Raw genomic sequence first — 21,821 nt, 5'->3', positions numbered from 1 at the left:
CCACTCCCCCAAAAAGCTTAAACCATTGCCATATAGAGTAAGCTCAGCGTGGGACCTAGCAATAATTACCACAGTGTTCCCCACAACCTCCCCTCTTTTTTGAGGCTGATTCTCATAAGCACACGCTTGATAATCAGGGAGTTCTTTGCAAAGCTCAGCTCTCCTCCCACTCCAGAGGGGAGCTCTTCTCATCAGGCCAAAGACAGGACCTCAAATTTGTAAGACAGACAGACAGACACACACACACACACACACACACACACACACACACACACACACACACAATCTCTTCCTTCTTTCAGTCTCAGATGAAGAGGTATTCCTGCTCCTAGAAAACAAAACTCACCTCTTATCTCCTTCTTTGGTTTCTCCAAACAAGACTGTAAGTTCCTTCCCGGCAGGAACATCTTTTCCTTCTTTTTTATATCTCTCTCACTTCACCCCCGCCAAAAAAAAAACAAACCCCAAAGCCTTGTGCATTTCTCTGAAATGATGTTTCTCTCTTTCTTCCCTAGACCAAAGAGGACAAATAGTCTGACACTACATGTGTGACCTTGGATAAGTCACTTACGATCCCTAGGTCTCAGTTTCCTGACCTGTAAGGACAAGATGGCTTCTGAGGTCTCTTTCTTGTACTGAGGTACAGTACAAAGATGCTTTGGCTCTCTTGGGCTATGACAAACATTTCCCCCCAACAGTCCAAATACATACCCCAGAAAACAGATGTTTGTTCAACATCTCCTGACTGAATGACACACAGTCAAAGTCAAGGACCCAAATGCCCAAGAGCATTTCCCTCTCCTGCCAAAACAAATCCAATCCTCTAGAATTTCACTTGAAGGAGCAAGACTTACCATTCCCGAAAGATAATCCTGGTTGAACTGTCCGGCATAGTTGGCCACATTGTCCAGCCCAATTGGGGGCATTGTGGGGGGGTAGGTTGGGCCCCCCCAGGCACTACCACCTGAAATAGAACAGCAAACACTGTCAAGCCAGGCCTAACCCTCTGCTGCTCTCCAAAGCTGAAAACTCACCGATGGAATAGGCCAAGAAAGGAAGGCAAAGAACAGGAAAGCCTTCAAATAATGAGCCCTGCCCTCCTTCCCCTAGGTTAAGCAACCCTTTGTAGGAGTACACTATAAAGAAACCCAGGCCCTCAAAGAAACATTTCCCAAACAAAGCTTTAAAAACTCATAACATAAAAAGACTATTCTCCCAAGTAGAAAAAGAGAGACAGACAAGAGTTTCCTTTCATATAAACAAGGATCCAGGCTAAAAACTGGTCGCAGAGAGATGAATGCAGACACAACTGGAGGGCTATCAATGGGCAACTCTAGCCTGGATCAGGCTCAGTCTTGCTATGAGGCAAATGGAGGAAACCCGACGAGTCCATCTAGGGACCTTGTTAGCCTAGGCACCCTCAGTTTGAGAACGAATCCCTCTCCCTTCCATGACCTTTTAGAATAATAGGAACTGGAGCTGGAAAGGCTAAAAGAATAAGAACAAATGAAAAGTGCATTTTCCACTACTGATTATGCACCATGCCCTGCCCCAACCCCTGAACTGTGCAGACAAGAAGCTGAAGACCATTCAAGGGGGAGTGACTTGCTCACGGTCACATGGTCATTGAGTAGCAGAACATGAATTTTTAAAATTTGCACAGCTGCTTCATCCAAGAAGCCTTTCTTGGTTTTCTCAAAAAGAAATTCCTTAGTAATCTGTGCACATGCTGAATCATCCCAATAAACTGTAACTTCTTTGAAAGCAAGGTCTGTTTATTTTATTTTTTATTTGTATCCCTGGCATCAAATAGAGTACCTGGCACATAACAGCAGCTTGATAAAGTCTTGCTGATTGACTGATTATACACGAGGGTGCCTTGGGGCATAAATTCACCATTCTATTTTCTGTTCTACTCTTCTTCCCCCCACTAACGAACCATTTATATGATGGATAAGGGGCTCTATCTAACAAGGAAAACTATCTCTCTGCTTTTGCTCAGCTCTGTTGAACAGCAGGTGCTTAATGCTCATTGTGACTTTTGCTTGTCACATGTAGGCTACAGAAGCCAACTAAAATTAAAAATTAATCCGTTATGTAAATATTTATACTATGATATAGGTATCTTTAAAAACAAACAGAAATTATCTTCAAAGCACCCCTAACTTAAGTTGCTCATTCATTCTAAGGCATTATTTCCCAATCAGTCTACCAGTCTTGGGTTTCTGTAACTCTGGAGGCTGCCCACCCGCCAAACTTCCAGCTTCCAAAAATCACATGATTTCCCACACCAGGTCTAGAAATAAAAAATATTTGGAAGGATGTGGAAGGGGCCTGGGGGGAAGAATCTGGACCTCTGATTTCACTGGTAGGGAATCCGCAGTGTGAATCCCTCAACTGAACCAGACTGGCATCGGGTTCCTCTGGGGCACGATGAAGCATTGTGTGTCAGAAGGAAGATGAACCCAGGTATTCCTGGCTCCAAGGCCGGCTTTCAATCCACCATGCCACACTGCACACCTCAAATCTAGGCTTACAGATGTTTTTGAAGTTTGAGGCAATTTTGAAAAAAAAAAACATTTTAGCAAACTGTCAAAGCTTCAGGGCTTGCTGTCTCCAGCACAGCCACAATATTTACAGTTTACGTTTCTGGTATTCTTCAAGGATTTTTGAATTGTGTAGCTTCCTTTGAATAAAGCACAATACATTAGGAAAATTTAAGATATCTCAAATACTGTTAATGTTTTTATTGTTCTTCAGTCATTTTTCAGTCACATCTGACTTTGCATGACTCTATTTGGGGTTTTCTTGGCAGAAATACAGGAGGTTTGCCATTTCCTTCCCCAAATCATTTTACAGATGAGGAAACTGAGACAAACAGGGTTACGTGACTTGCCCACAATCACGAAGCTAGATAGTGTCTAAGCTGTGTTAATGTTTTACCAAACAATATTTGCTGTTTCATGTAGTTCTCAGAAGAAGAAATTAAAGCATCTATAGCCATATGAAAAAATACTCTAAATCACTATTGATTAGAGAAACAGAAATCAAAACAACTCTGAGGTACCACATCACATCTCTCAGACTGGCCAACATGACAAAACAGGAAAATGAAAAATATTGGAGAATATGTGGGAAAACTGGAACACTAATGCACTGTTGGTAGAGTTGTGAAATGATCCAAACATTTGAGAGCAATCTGGAACTATGCCCAAAGGGCTATAAAAATGTGCATACCCTTTGACCCAGCAATAGCACTTCTAGGGCTGTATCCCAAAGAGATCATACAAATGGGAAAAGGACCCACATGCACAAAAATATTTATAGCAGCTCTTTTTGTGGTGGCAAAGAATTGGAAATTGAGAGGATGCCCATCAACTGGGGAATGGCTGAACAAGTTGTGGTATATGAATGTAATGGAATACTACTGTGCTATAAGAAATGAGCAGGCAGACTTCAGAAAAACCTGGAAAGACTTGTATGGACTGATACTGAGTGAAGTGAGCAGAACCAGTACACAGTGATAGCCACATTGTGCAAGGACTAATGTTGGTAGACTTAGCCCTTCTCAGCAATGCAAGGATCTAAGACATCTCCAAAGGTCTCATGATGGAAAATGCCATCCAGATCCAAAGAAAGAACTGTGGAGTTTGAATGCAGATCAAACCATACTATTTGCTATTTTTTTCTTGTTTTGTTTTCTCTTTCTTGTGGTTCCTCCTATTGGTTCTAATTCTTCCTTATAACATGACTAATGTGAAAACGTTTAACAGGAATGTATATGTATAGCCTGTATCAGATTGTGCGCCATCTTGGGGAGGAAGAGAAAAATTTTAAACTCAAAAGCTCATGGAGGTGATTGTTGATAAATCAAAATAAAATAATAATAAAAAAAAGAAAACTTGTTGTCTCCCCCTTTAAAGCAAATCATTTTTAAAGGTTTGCTGTACTTGAAAAAGGACATCGAAATAATTTTTTTCCTTCCAATGGAATGTATCTCCAATTTTATGAGGAAAATCAGAAAAGTATCATTTGCTAGAAAGTACACTTTGCTGGAATCTACTCTGCAATGCTATGTGAAATTCAATATTTACTGAGTGCCTTGCCCCTGTTTCTGCCAAACCAGCCCTCTCACAAGATCATGACTCTTTCTCTCAAAAAATGTTCAGCACCTAAATTTTATCTACTCTCACTATGCTGTTTTCTTCTTAAGTGGAAATGCAGGAGAGCTGGGTTAGATTTAAAAAAACCAAACCCATCAATGGAAGCTTTTAAAGGTGTTACTAATTCTGGCCCAAGTTCTATTAAGAAGCTGCGTTTCTGTGATCTTCATAGGGCCTTTATGGGGCTTAGTTAGCTCAGTGATTATGAATCCATCCTCTGGCAGCTCAGGCTGCTTTCCAGGAGAGGCATTTCTAACTCCCATGGGCTGTCAAAGAGCCAAGGAATCTCCGCGTTGGAAGACAACGTCAGAGGTGATGTGGTCCAATCATTGGCCTTTGGGCCCTTCACCACCCTGCTGCTCTCCACCTAAAATGTCACACGCCCAGCTCTTCCTGAGCTCACTAAAATGAGCACTGATTCATCTATTCCATTGAGCAACAAACCTGTGTCATCTGTTGTTTAACACCTATAATGGATTCCCCTGAGACAGAGATCTATACATGAAAAAGAGACCTGCCATAGGCCATTATTACAGCAAAGAGAAGGGTTTTTGTGTCCTCAACTGAGGACAATAAGGAAACTGAAGTGGATGATCTCTAAGGTGCCTTTTAATTATAAAATTTCAAGATTTCAAAATGGTGCCAGAAAGATGTTCAGAGATCCATGTTGAGATGGAGGTGGCTGGTACTGTGCTGTTCATTTTCTCACCTACCCTAGCAAACCAATACCATGAGAGGTCTTTATCCCTATTTCCCTCCTTTTCATGGTGTTTCCCTTCTGACTGATGACTGAGCTCTATTCCAGGAAAAAAACAGTAGAGGAAAAAGACGAATATCCTGGCATGGAAAACAAGAAATCAGGTACCCTGCAATCAGTGTTTGGGGGTGAGCCAAACCTCTGTGAACTGTTCTATCATATCTGCCCCTTACCCACCTGTGCTTGCGTTACTGTCTTTCTCAAGGAGAGTGAAAACTCTGGAAGCAGAGCCTTGTTCCTACCATATAATGAGCATTAATAGATGCTTGCTCATTCACTCCTCTCTAGACAAAGCCTCTGGGGGAATGAATCTGCAGGGGTACTAAACATCACGTCCCACTTTCCCCAGGAAAGCCTCCTCCTCATTTCAGAGGGGGTGCACTTATCCAGCAGTTGGCACACCCGGACTTGTGCTGCTTCTGTCCAGGAGACCCAGGGATAGACAAGGGGGGAATAGTACTCTCCTTCTCAGGGCTTTTGTTCCATCCCTCTGCCTCTGAATGGGTGAAGACATTGCCAGACACCTTTGGTCTGGTCCCCCTATTTTGTGGCTGTTGTTCACAATGCCCTCCCCCCACCCCCCGGCTTTGTCTTTCTATACACCACCTTCCCTGTCTGTTGTGCCTCGATATTCATTCATTGTGTGTGGTGGAGAGGAGAAAGGATACTGAATTGCTACTGAAGAACATGGGAGCCCCCACTCCTTACCTGGGGGAGGTGGTGGGTAGCCCCCTCCAGGTGGGGGATAGCCTGGATAGCTCATTGCTTAGATCTGAAACGAAGAGAAAAAAGAGAATGAGCAAAGTCTTCTCTTCCCTAGCTCCTCTGAGGGTTGACCCTCCATACTTTACCCAGTGACCTTTCAAGGCAGAGAAAAGTCACATTGTCAGCATAGCCATACATAAGTAGCCTTGTTTCATTCATGCTATTGGCCGTTTTAAATAGCATCTGGAAGCAGCTAGATGGTGCAATGGATAGAGCACTGGGTCTGGAATCAGAAACGCTTGAGTTCAAATCCCACTCTAGACACTAACAAGCTGTGTGATCCTAGATAAGTCACTTCACCTCTGCCTGTCTCAGTTTTCTCATCTGTAAGATGGGGATAATAAGAGCCCCTACCTCCCAGGTTGTTGCCAGGATTGAATGAGTTAATTATTTGTATAAAGCTTTGCAAATCTTAAAAAAAGATCTATGTCAACACTTGCTGTTATTATTTTCATCATGTTGCTGGCCACAGCATACTAAGATGCCATCTGCTAGGGGAGAGCCTAGAGAGAAAAAGAAACTGACTATGGACTCCTGCACTCACCCTCATATATAATGTATATTATATAATGTCTTTCAAATAGATGGTATCTTTTTGAAAAAAAAAGAAAAAAAATTACACATGTATGCACTGAAAAATAGTTATTACATTTAAAAATACCACCAAAAACTGTCATTTCACTGAATTCAAATAAAAATGTCAATTCATTTTTCTCTACCATCCCTGCTCTCTTCCTTGTCATTCTCTTACCTGAACTCAGGTGTTGTACAGGCCAGACTGGGGGGAAGGTGCAGACTACATTTGGACTAATAGAGTATTACTTATCAGGCCCTTGAGAAAAGTCTATTTTATAAAACTGACAGTGGCCTTTTATAGAGGGAGATGATATGGATATTTGAAAAACCAGCCCCTGCCCCCAGGGTTTGGATTTCATTTTCACTGACAGTTCATGTTCATGTTCACTTTTGACTATTCCAGGACAATAACTTGGTCCTTCCAGGTAGTTTTGTCTTTAGAGACACAGAGGCCCACTCAGAACACCAGCTAGTGGGATGGGAAAGCCTGGCCAGACATTGTACTTGCCAAGGTCTAGGGCCTGGTGCTTCAAAGACGCTGCTCCTTCCTGGAACACCACCCCTGTTCTCCGGTGCCTTCAGGTCATGCCTCCCTCCTCCAGCAAGACCCTGGTATGAGCAGAGAGGGAGGCAAACTGACCCACAATGATCTGAGGGACACTGTGCCCCACCAAGCCCACCTGGAGGTTCCCCCAACCCTGAAGCGGAAGCAAAATCCCCTAGATTAGATTCAGGAATTCTGTACGAAGGAAGAAGCTGCGCCTTAGCAAGGTCAGACTCCCCTCCTCTAATGTTAACATTCCCTAAAGTCCAGGCCCTTTAAGAGCAGGCCCCAGAGATCCCCAGCTTCCCTCCCTTAAGGCAGGGCTGACCAGATAACCTGGGTTCCTCTGCAAGGCACCTGAGAGTAAGCCTCTGCTGGCACAACTGGGCTTCTTGGAGAAAATCTGTTGCCTCAGGTCTGCCAATCTGTCTCACCTTCCTCATGTCTCTAGGACATACCTGGTCAGGTGACCACAAAAAATATCTGTTCCACCAGCAACCCTGCCTCAGGTCCCACCCCAAACCCCTCTTCCCTTCCCTTCCCCCTCCTCTCTCCGCCCAGGCTGTCTGCTCCAATGCAGTCCCTTGGAGTCTGCTTCTATTAGGCCCAGACACCTGCTTGGACATCTGCCCAGAATATTCATCCTGCCTGATACAAAGAGTGCTTGGTCTACAATCAACAAGGTCTACGGTTGCACCCTAACCTGACTACCAGCCTGGCTTTTTGGATACTGACCACCCCAGCTGGCCCTGCTAACCCAAACTAGCTTCCTGGAAAGAGACCTGGGGAATCCCTGTGGAGTTCCGGTGTCCAATGGCCCTTCCAAACAGGATTCACCAGCGAGCAGAATCTGACTGCTCCCTACAACTTCTGGAAGAAAAAAAATGCAAACTGCAAAAACCGATTCTCCCTGGAAAGTTTACTAAGCTGAGTCACCAAGAGAGGGACAGGCAGGCCCCCCACCCCCACCCCAAGTTTCCTTCTCAGTCAGCCCACACCTACCAGGGGCAGAGCTTCACCAAAAGCATTCTATTCATAAAGGTATTCTAAACCTAGCTTGAGGGATTAGGGGCTCCCCACCCCTTTGGCAACTCACACGTACACCCGCCCCGCCCGGTTTGTTTTTCAGTGTTAAAATTAACTCATACTGGGGTCATTCATCCTGCCTGCAATATTTTCCTCTGAAGCCCACACCTTGTTTAAGATGACTGAGAGAGGACTGGCCCCATCACTTACCAAGGCTTTCCAGAATCACAGGCAAAGCTCAGATCTAGGTGGGCCTCGAATCTAGGCCATCCCTAGGGGGGGAAGGGGGGAAATGAAGCACTGCTTTCCCTATTTCTCTACAGCAACCCTGAGAGGCCAGACCACATTTGACTGATACCAGTGCAGTGAACTCATTACTTCAAATGGCATTCTGGTGCATTCAGGAGTAGCTCTAACTATTACAACAAAGCGTTTCTTGTATGAAGCGCACGTTGGACTCCCAGCAACTTCAACCCACAGCTTCTGGTTCTTCTCGAGGGGACAACATAAAACAAGACAAACCCCTCTTTCACATAAGAATCCCCTGCAGAGGGCTGAAGACAGCTACGAGGTTCTCTCCTCCTCCCTGACCCACTCTCAAGCCCCAGTCCTCCAAGGTGTTCGCTTATCCAAGTCAACAATTTCCAGCTACATTTATGTAGTGCTTTAAGATTCGCCAAGTACTTTACATATATCTGCATATCCTATTTGATCTTTAGTTAGGCCCTATTATCCTTATTTTACGAATGAGGAAACAGGCTCACAGATGTTAGTTAAGTGACTTCCCCAGAGTCACCCAGCTAGTCAGTGTTGGGGGCAGGATTTGAACCCAGGCATTCCTAATCCCATGCCCAGTATTCATCTGCTATGTCACCTAGCAACCAAGCCATGACTTTCAAACCTTTCCTTCATCACTATGGTCAAACCTCATTCATGCTCACCCCAGTGTATTGATGTCTTTGTCAAAATACAGTATCTGGCCCATCGTCCTCATTTTGTAGCACCAAGGAGGTCTGAAAGTTAGCAAAAGGCCACACAGGCAGACAGTAGCAGAGTGTTACTCAGCTCTACTCGAAAACACTACTCAGCATGGTCTGACCAGCGGAAACCGTCTCAAGGGGAAGGACACCTGGATGGTGAGGAAGCCAGGTCCAGATCACACTAGGGAGCAGGTGGAAGGATGGATGCTGGGGACTGGCAGGAGATGAAGCAGAAACAGAGCTGAGAACAGGGAGGAAAGGATCTTCAGCGTCATGCTAAGAAGTCGGGTCTCTATCCAGTAAAGGATGGTGAGTCACTCAAGTGTTTCTGAACGGAAGAATAAAATGTTGAAAATCCTATTTCAGGATTCAATGAGCAGCAGCATTCTCATCTCCACCAAACAAGTATTCTCTTCTCTGCAGATCTTGGCAAATCCTTTCCTTCTTGCCCACTGTTTGAATAGTTTCTAGATAAAATGTCGAATGTGAACATGAAGTAATTCTTCACTTTCACAGAACATCACGAGCTAATCTACTCCTGATGGGGACTAAAGCTGCAAGATCAGAATGTACACTCCCAAGGAGATGAAGGCCGGCTTTATAAACTGAATCGCCTACATGAATGTCACTGTCTAGTCTGCCAACTTCTGCCCTGGTCTTCTGCTGGGTCCTAGCCACTGGGCTGCCTTGTCTGAATCTCCAGCAGGGCTGAGAGATCAAAAGAGCAAACTGGAAAGGTCACTGGTGATCATCTCCAGGTACTGTGGTTATAGAAAGGAAAAGGAGTCAGGGGCCCCAGGGCTGACATCCTCCTTTTGATCCTTCTCAACTGACTATAATGAATTCACCAATCCTGAGAAGACATGTATGAACTGATGTAGAGCAAGAAAGATCAATACAGAGAGCTACAATAAAGTAAATGAAGACACTGTCTCCATTCAAAAGCTGTCAAATTTTGATCAACCTCTCAAGCTGGAGACCAATCTCGAGAAACCCATGCCTGAAAAATGGGACAACAGGTACATGAATGTTACCTGCACATGCCGTCTGACAAAATCTGTCAGTTAGTTTAATTGTTCTCCTCTGTTCCAAGGGAGGGTTCACCTGGGATGCAAAGTTAGAACTTGGGGAAAATGATTATGGGTATAAACAAAGGTATCAATGAAGCCTAAGCAACAAAGATGAGAGTCACCATCCTAGAGGGGAAGAACAGCCCAATCAAAACTCAGAGCCTTGGTAACAAGACCTCGAGTGAAATGAGGAGGCGCCCCTTCAAGTACCATCAAGGTCATCCAACTTTGTTCCCTTGCTGGGCTAGTCCCTTTAGTGGCTTAAGCAAAGGCAGGATGTGGAAAGTTGCTAAAGAGAAGCAAACACACAGAGTACCTACTTCAGACCTCCTCCTAACAAGAAAGGCAGGGAGCATCGTGGAACAGGAGTCAGAGGAACTGGGTTTCCAGTTTGGGGCCACCACAAAAAAAGCAGCTATAAACACTCTTGTACATACAGGACTTTTTGGCCTTTCTTTGATCTTGGGGGGGGTGAGCCGAGCCGTAGTATAGCTGGATCCAAGGACACACTGTTTAGTGACTTTTTGCATAAGATTCTACAGGCAGAGGTGAGGAGAGAGTGCATTCCAGGCACAGGAGATGATCACCACTGCAAAGGCATGGACTAGTGCTGTGTATGAGAAACAGAAAAGGACAGTTTGGATGGACCACAGGAGACAAGAAGGAAAGCAATGTATAATGAGGCTGGAAGGACCAGTTGGTCAGACAGTAAAGGGCTTTAGGAGCCAAACAGAGGAATTCATGGTTTGTTCTCTTTTTTAAGGCAGTTGGGGTTAAGTGACTTGCCCAGGGTCACACAGCTGGTAAGTGTCAAGTGTTTGGTCTGAGGTTGGGTTTGATCTCAGGTCCTCCTGACTTCAGGGCCGGTGCTCTATCCACTGCGCCACCTAGCCCATAGTTTGCTCTCAAAGCACTGGAGTTCATTGAGTAGGGTCATGACATAGTCAGATGTGCTTAAGGAAATCACCATTCAGCCTCGTGGGGCCTCGGTTTCCTTGTGAAATGAGATTGAGATGAGTTCAAGGTCCCATTTCTAGCTCCAATCATTTGATCCCTCTGGAAGCCTATGCTCCTAGAAGGTTATAAAGGCTGGAAAAAGTCTCTTTAAGTCACCCCCCCCCCATTCACAAGAGGACTAAATTACTTCTAAAGCCTTTTTCTGTTCGACACATCTATGCTGGGTTCCAGAACCTGTTCCGCCTTTACTAGTGGAGTGACTTTGAGAATGCTTCTTCAACTTCTCATTCTCGATTTCCTACTCTGTAAAATGAGGGGCCTATGCTAGGTATGGTATACATTCCACCTATTTTGACATCATCTCAAAGCTTCCTGTTGAGATCTGTGCTTCTGCAAAAAACCTAAGGAGAATAATAACCCTTTCTTCACCTACCCCATCCTGCCCAGCTCTGAGATGGATGGACTCAGGGGTAAGCAAGATATCAGTTAATCAGGGTGAAATATGTAAAGGGTGGAGTGCAACAAGGGAGGCTTTTTTGGAGAGCAGAAAATTCCACTCTGGAGGAAACATTAAGTCCTTGTTTTGGTGAAAAGTCATGTGTGTGTGTGTTACATAGAAGACTTAAAGACTCCAGTGGCCAAGAACACACACAGGTACAATATTCAAGGTTTATGTAGAACATCGCCAAGGATCATAAGATAAAGACTGGGATGGATCTGAGAGATCATCTAGCCCAATCCCCAGTCCTCTTCTTCGTATTGTCCCCTCTCTCCAATAGTTTTCCTACACCACACAACGGACTTTTCTAAGATCCACCATCTATCTCACCTTGGAAAAGACGCCCCCCCCAACACACATACACCCATATCCCCACTCCAGGCCATCTGGTCCAACCCATACGTGGACAGAAACTGCTCTACAACACTGCAAACAAATGGTCTGTAAGTCTTCAACTAAAGAGTACCATTAAGGGTCGGTCAAACCATTCCCTGCCATGTGAGCCATAGCCACTTTTCAGACAGTTCTGGCCATGAGGAAAGTCATCAGCAATAAACCTGCTTCTCTTAGGGCTACTAAACTGTACTTAAGGATCCCTGCATGTCACATAGTAGAAAACCACTTAATATCATCTACGTTTTGTGTTCTTATTTTGTCTATTAAATATTTCCCAATGACATTTTAACCTGGTTCCCAGCAGTGCATCTGACACCTCTATCATATATTATGTTTCTCTCATTACAGCCTAAGATCACACCATGGTTTTTGGCTGCCATGTTGATGTACTACTGACTCATTGTGAGCTAACAGGCCAAAAGAACCACTAGGGCTTTTTCAATGACTAGCTATCTAGCCACATCTCCCCTACCCAGTAAGTGTGAGGATGACTTTTTGGCCCAGAGTTTAAGACTTTATGAGATCTGGCCCAATATTCTAGTCTGTGATCCTATCTTTTTTTATTTTTTTCTTTCTTTCTTTTTTTTTTTTAGGCAACTGGGGTTAGGTGAGGCCGGTGCTCTATCCATTGCGCCACCTAGCTGCCCCGTTTTCACCTTTTTTTTTTTTTTGGCGAGGCAATAGGGGTTAAGTGACCTGCCCAGGGTCACACAGCTAGTAAGTGTCAAGTGTCTGAGGCCAGATTTGAACTCAGGTCCTCCTGACTCCAAGGCCAGAGCACTATCTACTGTGCTACCCAGCTGCCCCCTAGTCTGCCATCCTATCACCCAACCAGCTAGCTGTCCCTCCTACCTTTGCAGCAGTTGAAATCAGAAAAGCTCGTGACTGATGGGACCGATCTCTATCAGCTAGCCAACATATTGATAAAAATGTTAAAATACAGATCCCCAGGGCATTCCACTGGAAACCTTCCAAGTTCATTCTAGAGCCATTACCAAACTAGTTTTGGGGTCCATCTTTTCAACCACTTCCCAATCCACCTAACTCTATGATCTATCTCACATCTTTCAATCTGGTCTACGAGAAAAAAAATCCCTAAGCAACTTCTACAACATTCTGTTCATTTATCAGTCTTGTAACCTCTTCAAAAGGAAATGAGATTAGTCTGGCATGACTTATTTTAATGAAGCCATGCTGGCTTTTCATGACTCTTTCTTTCTTTTCTAGATCAACCTATCAATTAACAAGCATTTATTAAGGACTGTCTACTTGTGTGCCAGGCACTGGGCTAAGAACTGAGGCTACTCAGAAGCAAAAGTAATTCCTACTTGAAAGGAGGTTACATTCTACAAAGGGAAACACGCTGTATAGATAACATATTTCTCTCTCTCTCTCTCCATTCCAGAATTTTGAAAGGATCTGAAGTCAAGTTCACTGCTCTACACGTAGTTTATACATTCTTAATGTCTTTTTTAAAAATTGGGACAATATCCATTCTCTCTAGTCATGGGATGATGGTTCTCCCACTTGTTTAAACAACCTTTCTGAAAATGCAAAAGAACAGAAGCAAAGACATTTAGACCGGGAACGTTTTTGGCATTTTCTGTGAGCAAGGAAGTTAAAGGGTATGGACTAAGTCTATCTAGCTGTGCCAGTCCTGATTACATGACACTGCCCTAATATTACCTTGTAGAGGCCACAGCTACCCAGAAGGAAAAGAGAAGTCACACAGAATGTCCCAGTCACCAACACACACTACTCTCTCTCACCATTTACTGGAAAAGGTCAAGGCAAATTGTAAACCACAAAATGTGCTGTCCCTGGGAACACCCCTGACCTTGCTGTCTACCCTCTAAGTAAGGAAATAGGTGAAGGGTTAAAGCCGAGAGGAAGTGAAATAGACCAGAAAGCAAACACAGTACTGCTTAGAGTATTGTTGAAAATAATCCCACATACTATCTGTATAGCATTTTAACTTTTCCAATCACCTTCACACATGGCAGGACTCTCATCTGAGGCGATGTGGCATGGTGGAAATCTTGCCGGACTTCAGAGTCAGACATCTGGGTTCCGGTGCTCCTTCAGTCACTTATTAACCACAGGCCTATGCACATGTCCCTGAAACTCCTGGGAGCCCCAGTTTACTCATATGCAAAACAGGGGTTAACAATGCTATTATTGCCTACCTGGAGAGACAGCAGGGGCGTGGTGATAGTGGCCGGGGCTGGGTGGGATAAGGATAGAGGAGAGGCTTTTGTTCAAGTCTCACTTAGGATATCCACTGGTCCCAGACAACTCTTAAGACTTTAATTTTCAGAAAAGCTGCTGATCTTCACAGGTAAAGTTTCTGCTCATGGGAGAGAGGTCCAGGTTTGTGGCTTTGCAAGCCTTAAGTGAATGTAAGAAATGAGTTGTTACTATTACTAGACAGATGAAGGCCACTTAGCAAGTCAGCAGCAAAGTTGGGCTCAAACTCACCATAATTCCCAGAGCCTCAAGCATGGACAGCTTCAGTTCTAAGGTATCTCTCTAATATGGATCATTTCCTTAGGGGGAAAGGGATGGTGTCTTCTAGACAAATATTACTGGTTGTTCTTTGTTCTTGAAGAGAACCAAAATGACCTCACTGTGTTAGAGCCAAGTTGTGGTGTGTCCAGCTGTGGTTGATCAGACCAACAGGAGCTCCCAGGCTCTACCCCGGGCTGGACACCAACACTGGGGTGGATTCTCTAACTTTGCATATCTCAAGTTTCTTTCGAGCTGTTGCAATTCTGCTTTGCCCATACAGCACAAGTGTCTTCTTCAATGCGGGCACTCCAAGCTGGGCCAGTGTGCCACGTCACACAATCAATTCCAGAGGTCTTAAGAGAGATCTTGAGAGTATCTCTGTATCACTTCTGACCACCACGTGGGCACTTGCCTTTTGTTAGTTCTCTCTAAAATAGTCTTTTAGGCAACCTATGCTTGGCATTTGAACAACGTGGCCAGCCCACGGGAGCTGCTCTCTCTTCATTAAGGTTTGCATGCTTGGCAGTTTAGTTCGAGAAATACTGGAGGTCTTTCAAAACCTCTAATGCATAAACATGGGCAAAACGGGGATGAAACTTGGGGGGGCCAATCGGTCCAAACTCTTCCACATTTGAGGAAACCGCAGGTGTGGGACGTCAGGGGCTTGCCAGTGTCCCACACCCCCCAGACATCAGTATCAGAGCAGGATTTGAGGCTACCTGCTCCGCCTCCACAGGCCCTTCTCTTTCCCGGCGCTTCCTTCAGTGGCTCTATGATGTTCATGTCCGACACAATCTCAGAGATGTTCCCATAATAAACTAACAGAGAACTGGACCAAGAAGTAGAAAGCCTGGGCTCTACTTCTAGGCCTTATTTTTATTTACCAGCCTTGGGAAAAATCAATATGGAGATGACATCTGCCCTCCCAACCTCACAGGGTAGTGTCTGCGGGATTAAAACAGATCATTTCAGCGGAAGCTGAGCCACTTACACTAATGTAAATAAACTGACAAGCCAAACCACTTCAGTTGCCTACTCAGTAAAATCAGCAGGCAGCAGATTTAAAATTAGAGGCAGCTAGATGGCTCAGTGGATTGAGCTCTAGGCCTGGAGTCAGGAAGACCCTTACTAGCTGTGTGATCCTGGTTAAAGGATCTGTGCTTGCTGTAATTCACTGGAGAAGGAAAACAGCAAACACTCCAGGATCTCTACCAAGAAAACCCCATGGACCGTTCTGGAGTGCTATTGTCCATGAGGTCATGAGGACCTGGACACTATTGAACAACAACTGGCCCTTTCTACTTCTAACAATTCAATAATTCTAAACTGGGGCCCTGGTTACTTAAGCCTTAAAATCCTTAGAGCCAGTGATATTTTTGCAGCACCATTAACAATCTCTGGCCCCCTTGTAAGACAAGATTTTGCCTCGGTGTTGAACAACAGGGCTCATTAATGTCCAGCCTTGTCATACTGGACAGGAATTGGGCTCTACTCCAACGTTTCATCCAGGCCTCTTCATCCTTGGCCATCTTTGTACATGTCTTCCAGTGAATCTTCCAGAGGAGGTCCCAGCCATGACCTTGGGGACGTCCTCTGGATGGTGGACACAGCTTAGCCCTCATTCTTGCTACAGGTTTGGCTCTCCACCCCCACCTCCACCCCCTTCTGTTCCCAGGTGACCTTCAGCTGCTTCCCCTATATAGCGCTTTATCCGTAATACATTACGGTCAAACTCAGGTACCACCAAAGCAGTGAGCATTTATTAGGCGCCCATTAAGTGCCAGGCACTCTGATTACCTTTGGGTAACCTAAAACTTTATATCAGCAGAGACTGGAGTATTCTGCGTCTCAAAGTCATACAGTAACAGTGGAAAGGTACATATACATACAAATACACATGCATATGTATATATACACACATACACATGTATATACACATATGTATTTTAAAGATAGGCTCAGCACAGGGCTTAGGCACATTACAGGAACAATTAACAAATACTACCTGACTGACTGGCTGGCTTCCGGGAGAAGCTCAGGGCTCTTCAGAGTAAGTACTTGGAAGTTGGGGTCAAACTCCAATAGCAAACTAGCTAGCCCTCCTCCAGTTAATTCAATGTCCACAGCAGTTTATAACAGACACAGGAAGTTAGCTCAATATACAGATAGATTGAAACTTTTTCCCTGAGCACACAAGTCATCTTATTTTCATTAAAAGCCATTGATTACATTCCCTGCCCCACCCAATCACCAAACAAATTGAAAACTACCAAAGAAAAAATGTTAAGGCAAGATTGTTGTTGTCTGTCCTTCATTCTAGAAGAGGATCATGACATCAGGAAGATGATGCCAAGATGTGCAAGGTCACCAGCCTCCCTTTCTCCTCCGGAGCCATCAGAGTCCATCGGCAAAATACAGATCAGGACGACTGGTGACGGACCCAGTTAAGGCAAGAAAGTTCAGTGGGAAGCGCCTTGGTCCTTAATTGGGGGGGGGCTGGCATAAAAAAAACCCCTGAGCTACCTTTGCTTCTCTCACCCACCCCACCCACCCTTCCAAGGGTTACAGGGCCCAATTTTAACCCTGAAGCTCTTTCTGTAACCAAGTGAGTTAAGCACAAAGTCTCAGAAGATAGGCTTCTAGTAGTCTTTTGACAATTTTCCAGGTAAGAAATGGAAAATGGAAAGGAGCAGTGGGAAAAGAATAAATCAACTCAAGACAGTCAGATATGTTCAGACCTGGGCCCACCTGGTCCACCACAATGGGAATAGAAAGAAGAAAAAAGTAGCTGAATGACATATAACTATAATGACCAGGCCAGGCCCCTCAGAGGAGCTGGGAAAATGCATCTCGCTCCCTAGTTGAGATCAGGGAGAGGGAGGTGGAGGATAAGGAATAATTCAAGGGGAGGGAGAGAGAGAGAGAGAGAGAGAGAGAGAGAGAGAGAGAGAGAGAGAGAGAGAGACAGAGAGAGAGACAGAGAGAGAGAGAGAGAGAGAGACAGAGAGAGACAGAGAGAGAGAGAGAGAGAGAGAGAGAGAGAGAGAGAGAAACAAGCAAAAAGTCTACTGCACCAGAAGCTGACTGAGAGGAAGATTTCCTGGGGGGGATTTACCACAACAGTCAGTACAAGCCTGGACAAACCCATAACTAAGATCTGTACTTTTGTCCATTCACTTTTTTCAGTTGGACTCTTTGTGACCCTGTTTGGGGTTTCCTTGGCAAAGATACTGAAGTAGTTTGCCATTTCCTTCTGCACTTCATTTTAAGGATGAGGAATTGAGGCAAACAGGGTTAAGTGGCTTGCCCAGGGTCACTCAACTAGTAAGTGTCTGAGGCCAAATTTGAACTCGGGAAGATTAGTTGTCATGACTCCAGGCCTGATGCTCTGTGCACTGTGGCGCCCATCTAACTGCCCATTGGTGCCTTGGTACCTTCTACAAATAAGGAAAAAAACACTGTCTCAGTCCCAGCATCTCTTCAAGCTCAGCTCCTTGGCTTACTGAAGGGCAAGGAAAGGAGGATCCCAGTCCCAACAAAGAAATAAGACAGCTGTGTGACCTTGGGCCAGTCACTGATCTCTTCTGCATGAATGAAGGCTACTTCATCTCCCTAGGACTCAGTTTCCTCATCTGTAAAAGATCACTCCACAATCTTTAAGGTCTGTTTTAGCTCTAAAATTGCATCCTGACTGCAAACTGTGCTGTCACCAATATCTCCTAGTCCTCTGGACACTACTTTCCTCCCAAATTCCCACTACTATGACCTACACAGAGTTCCTAAATCAGTTTGGGGGGGGGGGCGGGTAGAGGAAGGCAAGGTAGAAAAATAAGGGCAGGGGTAGCTACACGGTGCACTGGATAGGACACCAGCCCTGGAGTCAGGAGGACCTGAATTCAAATGCAGCCTCAAGACATTTGAGAAAAGAAAGGAAGAAAGGAAAAGGAAGGAAGGAAGGAAGGAAGGAAGGAAGGAAGGAAGGAAGGAAGGAAGGAAGGAAGAAAGAAAGAAAGACTGAAACACAAGGCAAACAGTCTGACTTGCCCACAAAAGACAAAATCAGGATTTTGACATGGAAATTCCTACAAAATCAGCATTGGCGAAAAGGGGTGCAGGGAACAAATAAGTAAGGAAGATTCCCTTGGCTAAAGGGGTCACTACCTACTAGTACCTAGAGAGGAGCCATGGGGATGTAGAAGAAGGGGGTGGAGGAGAAAGGCTAAGTCGCACAGTGGCTCTCATTTCCCAGACTCCCATCAGTCATATCCAACCTCAACCAGCTAAGAGTACTCACAAATAAGGTTTTTTTAAATGTTAATGTTATTTATTTATTTATTTTGATTTATCAGCAATCACTTCCATAAGCTTTTGAGTTTTAAATTTTCCCCCCCTCTTCTCCCTCCCTCCCCCCCAAAAGGGAATACAATCTGATATAGGCTCTACTTATACATTCCTATTAAACACATTTTCACATTAGTGATGTGGTAAGGAAGAATTAGAACCAACAGAAGGAACCATCAGAAAGAGGAAACAAAACAAAACAGAAGGAAAAAAATAGCAAACAGAACGCTTCAATCTGCATTCAAACTCCACAATTAAGTTTCTAATTAATGAAAGTATGGATTCTAAGGAGTGTTTAAGCTACAAGTCGGCCCTCCCTCTCTGACCACTGAAAGCTGTTCTTCTAGCTCAGTTCTCGCCTCAAGAAGCTTTCTGACTGTTCTTTCTCGTTCTATGACCCATCTGTATCCTTGTATTGCCTATACCCCACACATGACAATCGGTACATACTGTCTGATATTATGATTAACAATAATTAATATCTGATCATGTCATTTCCCTGCTCAAAAATCCCCAATGCTTTCTGTCTTATACCAAACTTTACTCAGCAGCAGCCCACCCCTCCCCTACTTTCAGACCACCACCCCTACTTTCCGGCCAAGGTTCACCCTACTCCTTGCCTCTTATTCTAGGCTGTGCGCAAAGGGACTGCCCAAGCGTGCCCCACCCTCTCCTACCTCCATACTCTGGCTCACTTTGTTCTCTAGAAATTCCCTTCCCACCCTTTAAAGCCCAAATGAAATGCCACCTGAGCTAGGAAGCCTTCTCTAATCCCCCTCCCCTTTAGTCTCCCACCTTTCTGTGGCTTTTATCATGTAATGAATTACTATTATGTCTTTGTGCCACAAGAATCATAGTATGCTGGAGACAGATAGGATCTCAGCAGTCATCTAGGTCGAGGCCTACGCCTTCTCTTTGCAGATAAGGAAACTGAGGCCAGAGGGAGGAAATGATCTGCCAAGGTCTTAATGCTGAGCTCCTCCACATTCTTTCAGGTCCTCAGTTCCTCCAAAGGCTGACACCCAGATATCACAGGACTGTCACGAGTTATGTATCCTGCCTTTTTAGTTCTGGCCTCCTGCCCACACAGCCTGGACTTCTTTCTTCTTAGACTTCAGCCTGGGGAGACTGAGAGGCAAAGTGAGGCAGAAAATGGGGTTCCCTTTTCCCAGCTTCATGACCAGCTTGCCTTGTGATGCATCTCCGGCAGGCCTGGACCTTCCTGAGAGCCAGGAAGGGAAAATCTGTGGGAGGAGGGTGAGCAGATGGAGGAGGAGAGAAAAACTCTGGCATTCAATTAGATAACCAATGTTTACTGCATGGTTCCTATGTGCCCAGGACAAGGCAGCAGAGGGGAAGTTATACAGCCTCAGCCCACACCAGCCTTGTCCATTTCCATCTCTAAGTCATGCTTATGAGGCTCTCTGGACATGGAATGTCCTGCCCCGTTGTTCCCCACCTACATACATTTTAGAGGTAGCTAGATGATCAGGTGGAGAGTGCTGGGCCTGAGGTTAGGAAGACCTTAGTTCAAATGTGCCCTCAGACACACTTACTTAGCTACATGACCCCAGGCAAGTCACTTAACCTGTAGTCTGCCTCAGCTTCCTCGTCTGTAAAATGAAATGAACAGTTCCACAATTTGGAACTATGCCCAAAATGCTATAAAAATGTGCATACCCTTTGACCCAGCAACAGCACTTCTAGAGCTATATCCCAAAGAGATCACACAAATAGGAAAAGACTCACACGTACAAAAATATTCATAGCAGCTCCTTTTGTGGTGGCAAAGAACTGGAAATTGAGGGGATGCCCATCAACTGGGGAATGGCTGAGCAAGTTGTGGTACATGAATGTAATGGAATACTATTGTGCTATAAGAAATGATGAACAGGCTGACTTCAGAAAACACCTGGAAAGACGTGTATGGTCTGATGCTGAGTGAAGTGAGCAGAACCAAGAGAACGTCGTACACAACAACAGCCATGTTGCGCGATGACTCATATTGATACACTTAACCCTTCCCAGCAATACAAGGATCTAAGACATCTCCAGAGGCCTCAGGATGGAAAATGCTGTCCACATCCAAAGAAAGAACTATGGAAGTTGAATTGCTATTTTTTTTCTCTTCTGTTGAGTTTTGGTTCCTCTTTCTGATGGTTCCTCCTATTGGTTTTAATTTTTACTTACAACATCACTAACGTGAAAATATTTAATAGGAATGTAAATGTATTGCCTATATCAGATTGCGCGCCGTCCTGGGGAGGGTGATGGGAAGGAAGGGGGAGAAAAATTTTAAACTCAAAAGCATATGGAAATGATTATTGATAAATCAAAATAAATTAATTTTAAAAAATGAACAGTTCCAGAATTCACTCTAGCTCACATCTTTTATATCGTATAATTTAGGAATCAGAAGTTTTAGAGCTTGAAGGCACCTTAAGTGATTATGCAGTCTAATTCTCCCATTTTACAGATGAAGAAACTGAGGCTCAGAGAAGAGCCTTGTCTAGGGTCACACAGAGGGTTAGGGATACAGCCTGGACAAGATCCCAGTTCTCTAGACTCTTGGTCCTAGCGTCCTATCTGAGCCAATAAAGCAATATGGTTGGAGTGGGAGGATCACATCAAGAGTGGTTTCCAAGACTTGGACCCGCCAGCTGAGTCACCCGCCCTCTCTACACCTCAATTTCCTCCTCTATAAAATGGGTATAATAGCATCTGCCCACTTATAAGGAGCAGATAAGACAACATATTGTGAAACTGCTTGAAAAACTCTAACATGACTATACACATAGAAAGTCTTTTTTTTTTTAAACCATTCCTTGTTTCCTGTATGCAGGTGTTGTCCCTAAGGAAAGCCTAACAGTGTTTTTTAATTTTAATTTTGCACAGTACTTCTCTACTAAGTCCCACAGTAGAGAGTGCTATGCACTCAGTAGGCCTGCCAAATAATGCCTGTTGAATGAATGAAGCCTCTTTCCAAAGTGCAAGGTTAAGCTGTGAGATCACCAGACAAATATCCTTACAAACCTGGTGGTGTTGGACTAGTGTTAAAAGGGAGCAGCTTGGCATGGTGGAAAGAACACTGGCCCTGGAGGTCAGAGGACCTGGGTTCAAATCCTCTCTCTCACACTATCAGGGTGACTTTGGGTAAGTCACACACCCTGGACCTCAGTTTCCTGAAATGTAAAATAAGGGTGCTGGACTAAATGAGGTCCCTTCCGGCTCTAGATGCA

General features: G+C 44.5%; 1 protein-coding gene across 5 annotated transcripts in view; it reads right to left on the bottom strand.

The window, feature by feature from the left end:
• ANXA11 (annexin A11) overlaps positions 1-21,821 on the bottom strand; it is a 48,339-nt gene that overhangs the window by 13,217 nt on the left and 13,301 nt on the right. For 2 of the 5 annotated variants that reach the window (XM_021006040.2, XM_021006039.2), the window contains exons 2-3: positions 5,629-5,692; positions 855-964 (exon numbers count right to left, since the gene is read on the bottom strand). In XM_021006040.2, coding sequence (XP_020861699.1) covers positions 855-964; positions 5,629-5,683 — 165 coding nt within the window. In that variant the 5' untranslated portion in view covers positions 5,684-5,692. Of the gene's footprint in view, positions 1-854; positions 965-5,628; positions 5,693-6,769; positions 6,871-7,162; positions 7,264-7,587; positions 7,676-8,041; positions 8,104-21,821 lie in introns of all 5 variants that reach the window. The other 3 variants (XM_078150876.1, XM_021006038.2, XM_078150877.1) reach the window with 3 other exon arrangements.

Source organism: Phascolarctos cinereus, unplaced genomic scaffold (assembly GCF_003287225.1).
Source record: "Phascolarctos cinereus isolate Bilbo 61053 unplaced genomic scaffold, phaCin_HiC Scaffold_3;HRSCAF=262, whole genome shotgun sequence".
In the NCBI taxonomy this organism is placed as follows: Eukaryota; Metazoa; Chordata; class Mammalia; order Diprotodontia; family Phascolarctidae; genus Phascolarctos; species Phascolarctos cinereus.
Note: the sequence above shows the minus strand (reverse complement) of the source record. Positions and strands in the feature narration are given on the sequence as shown.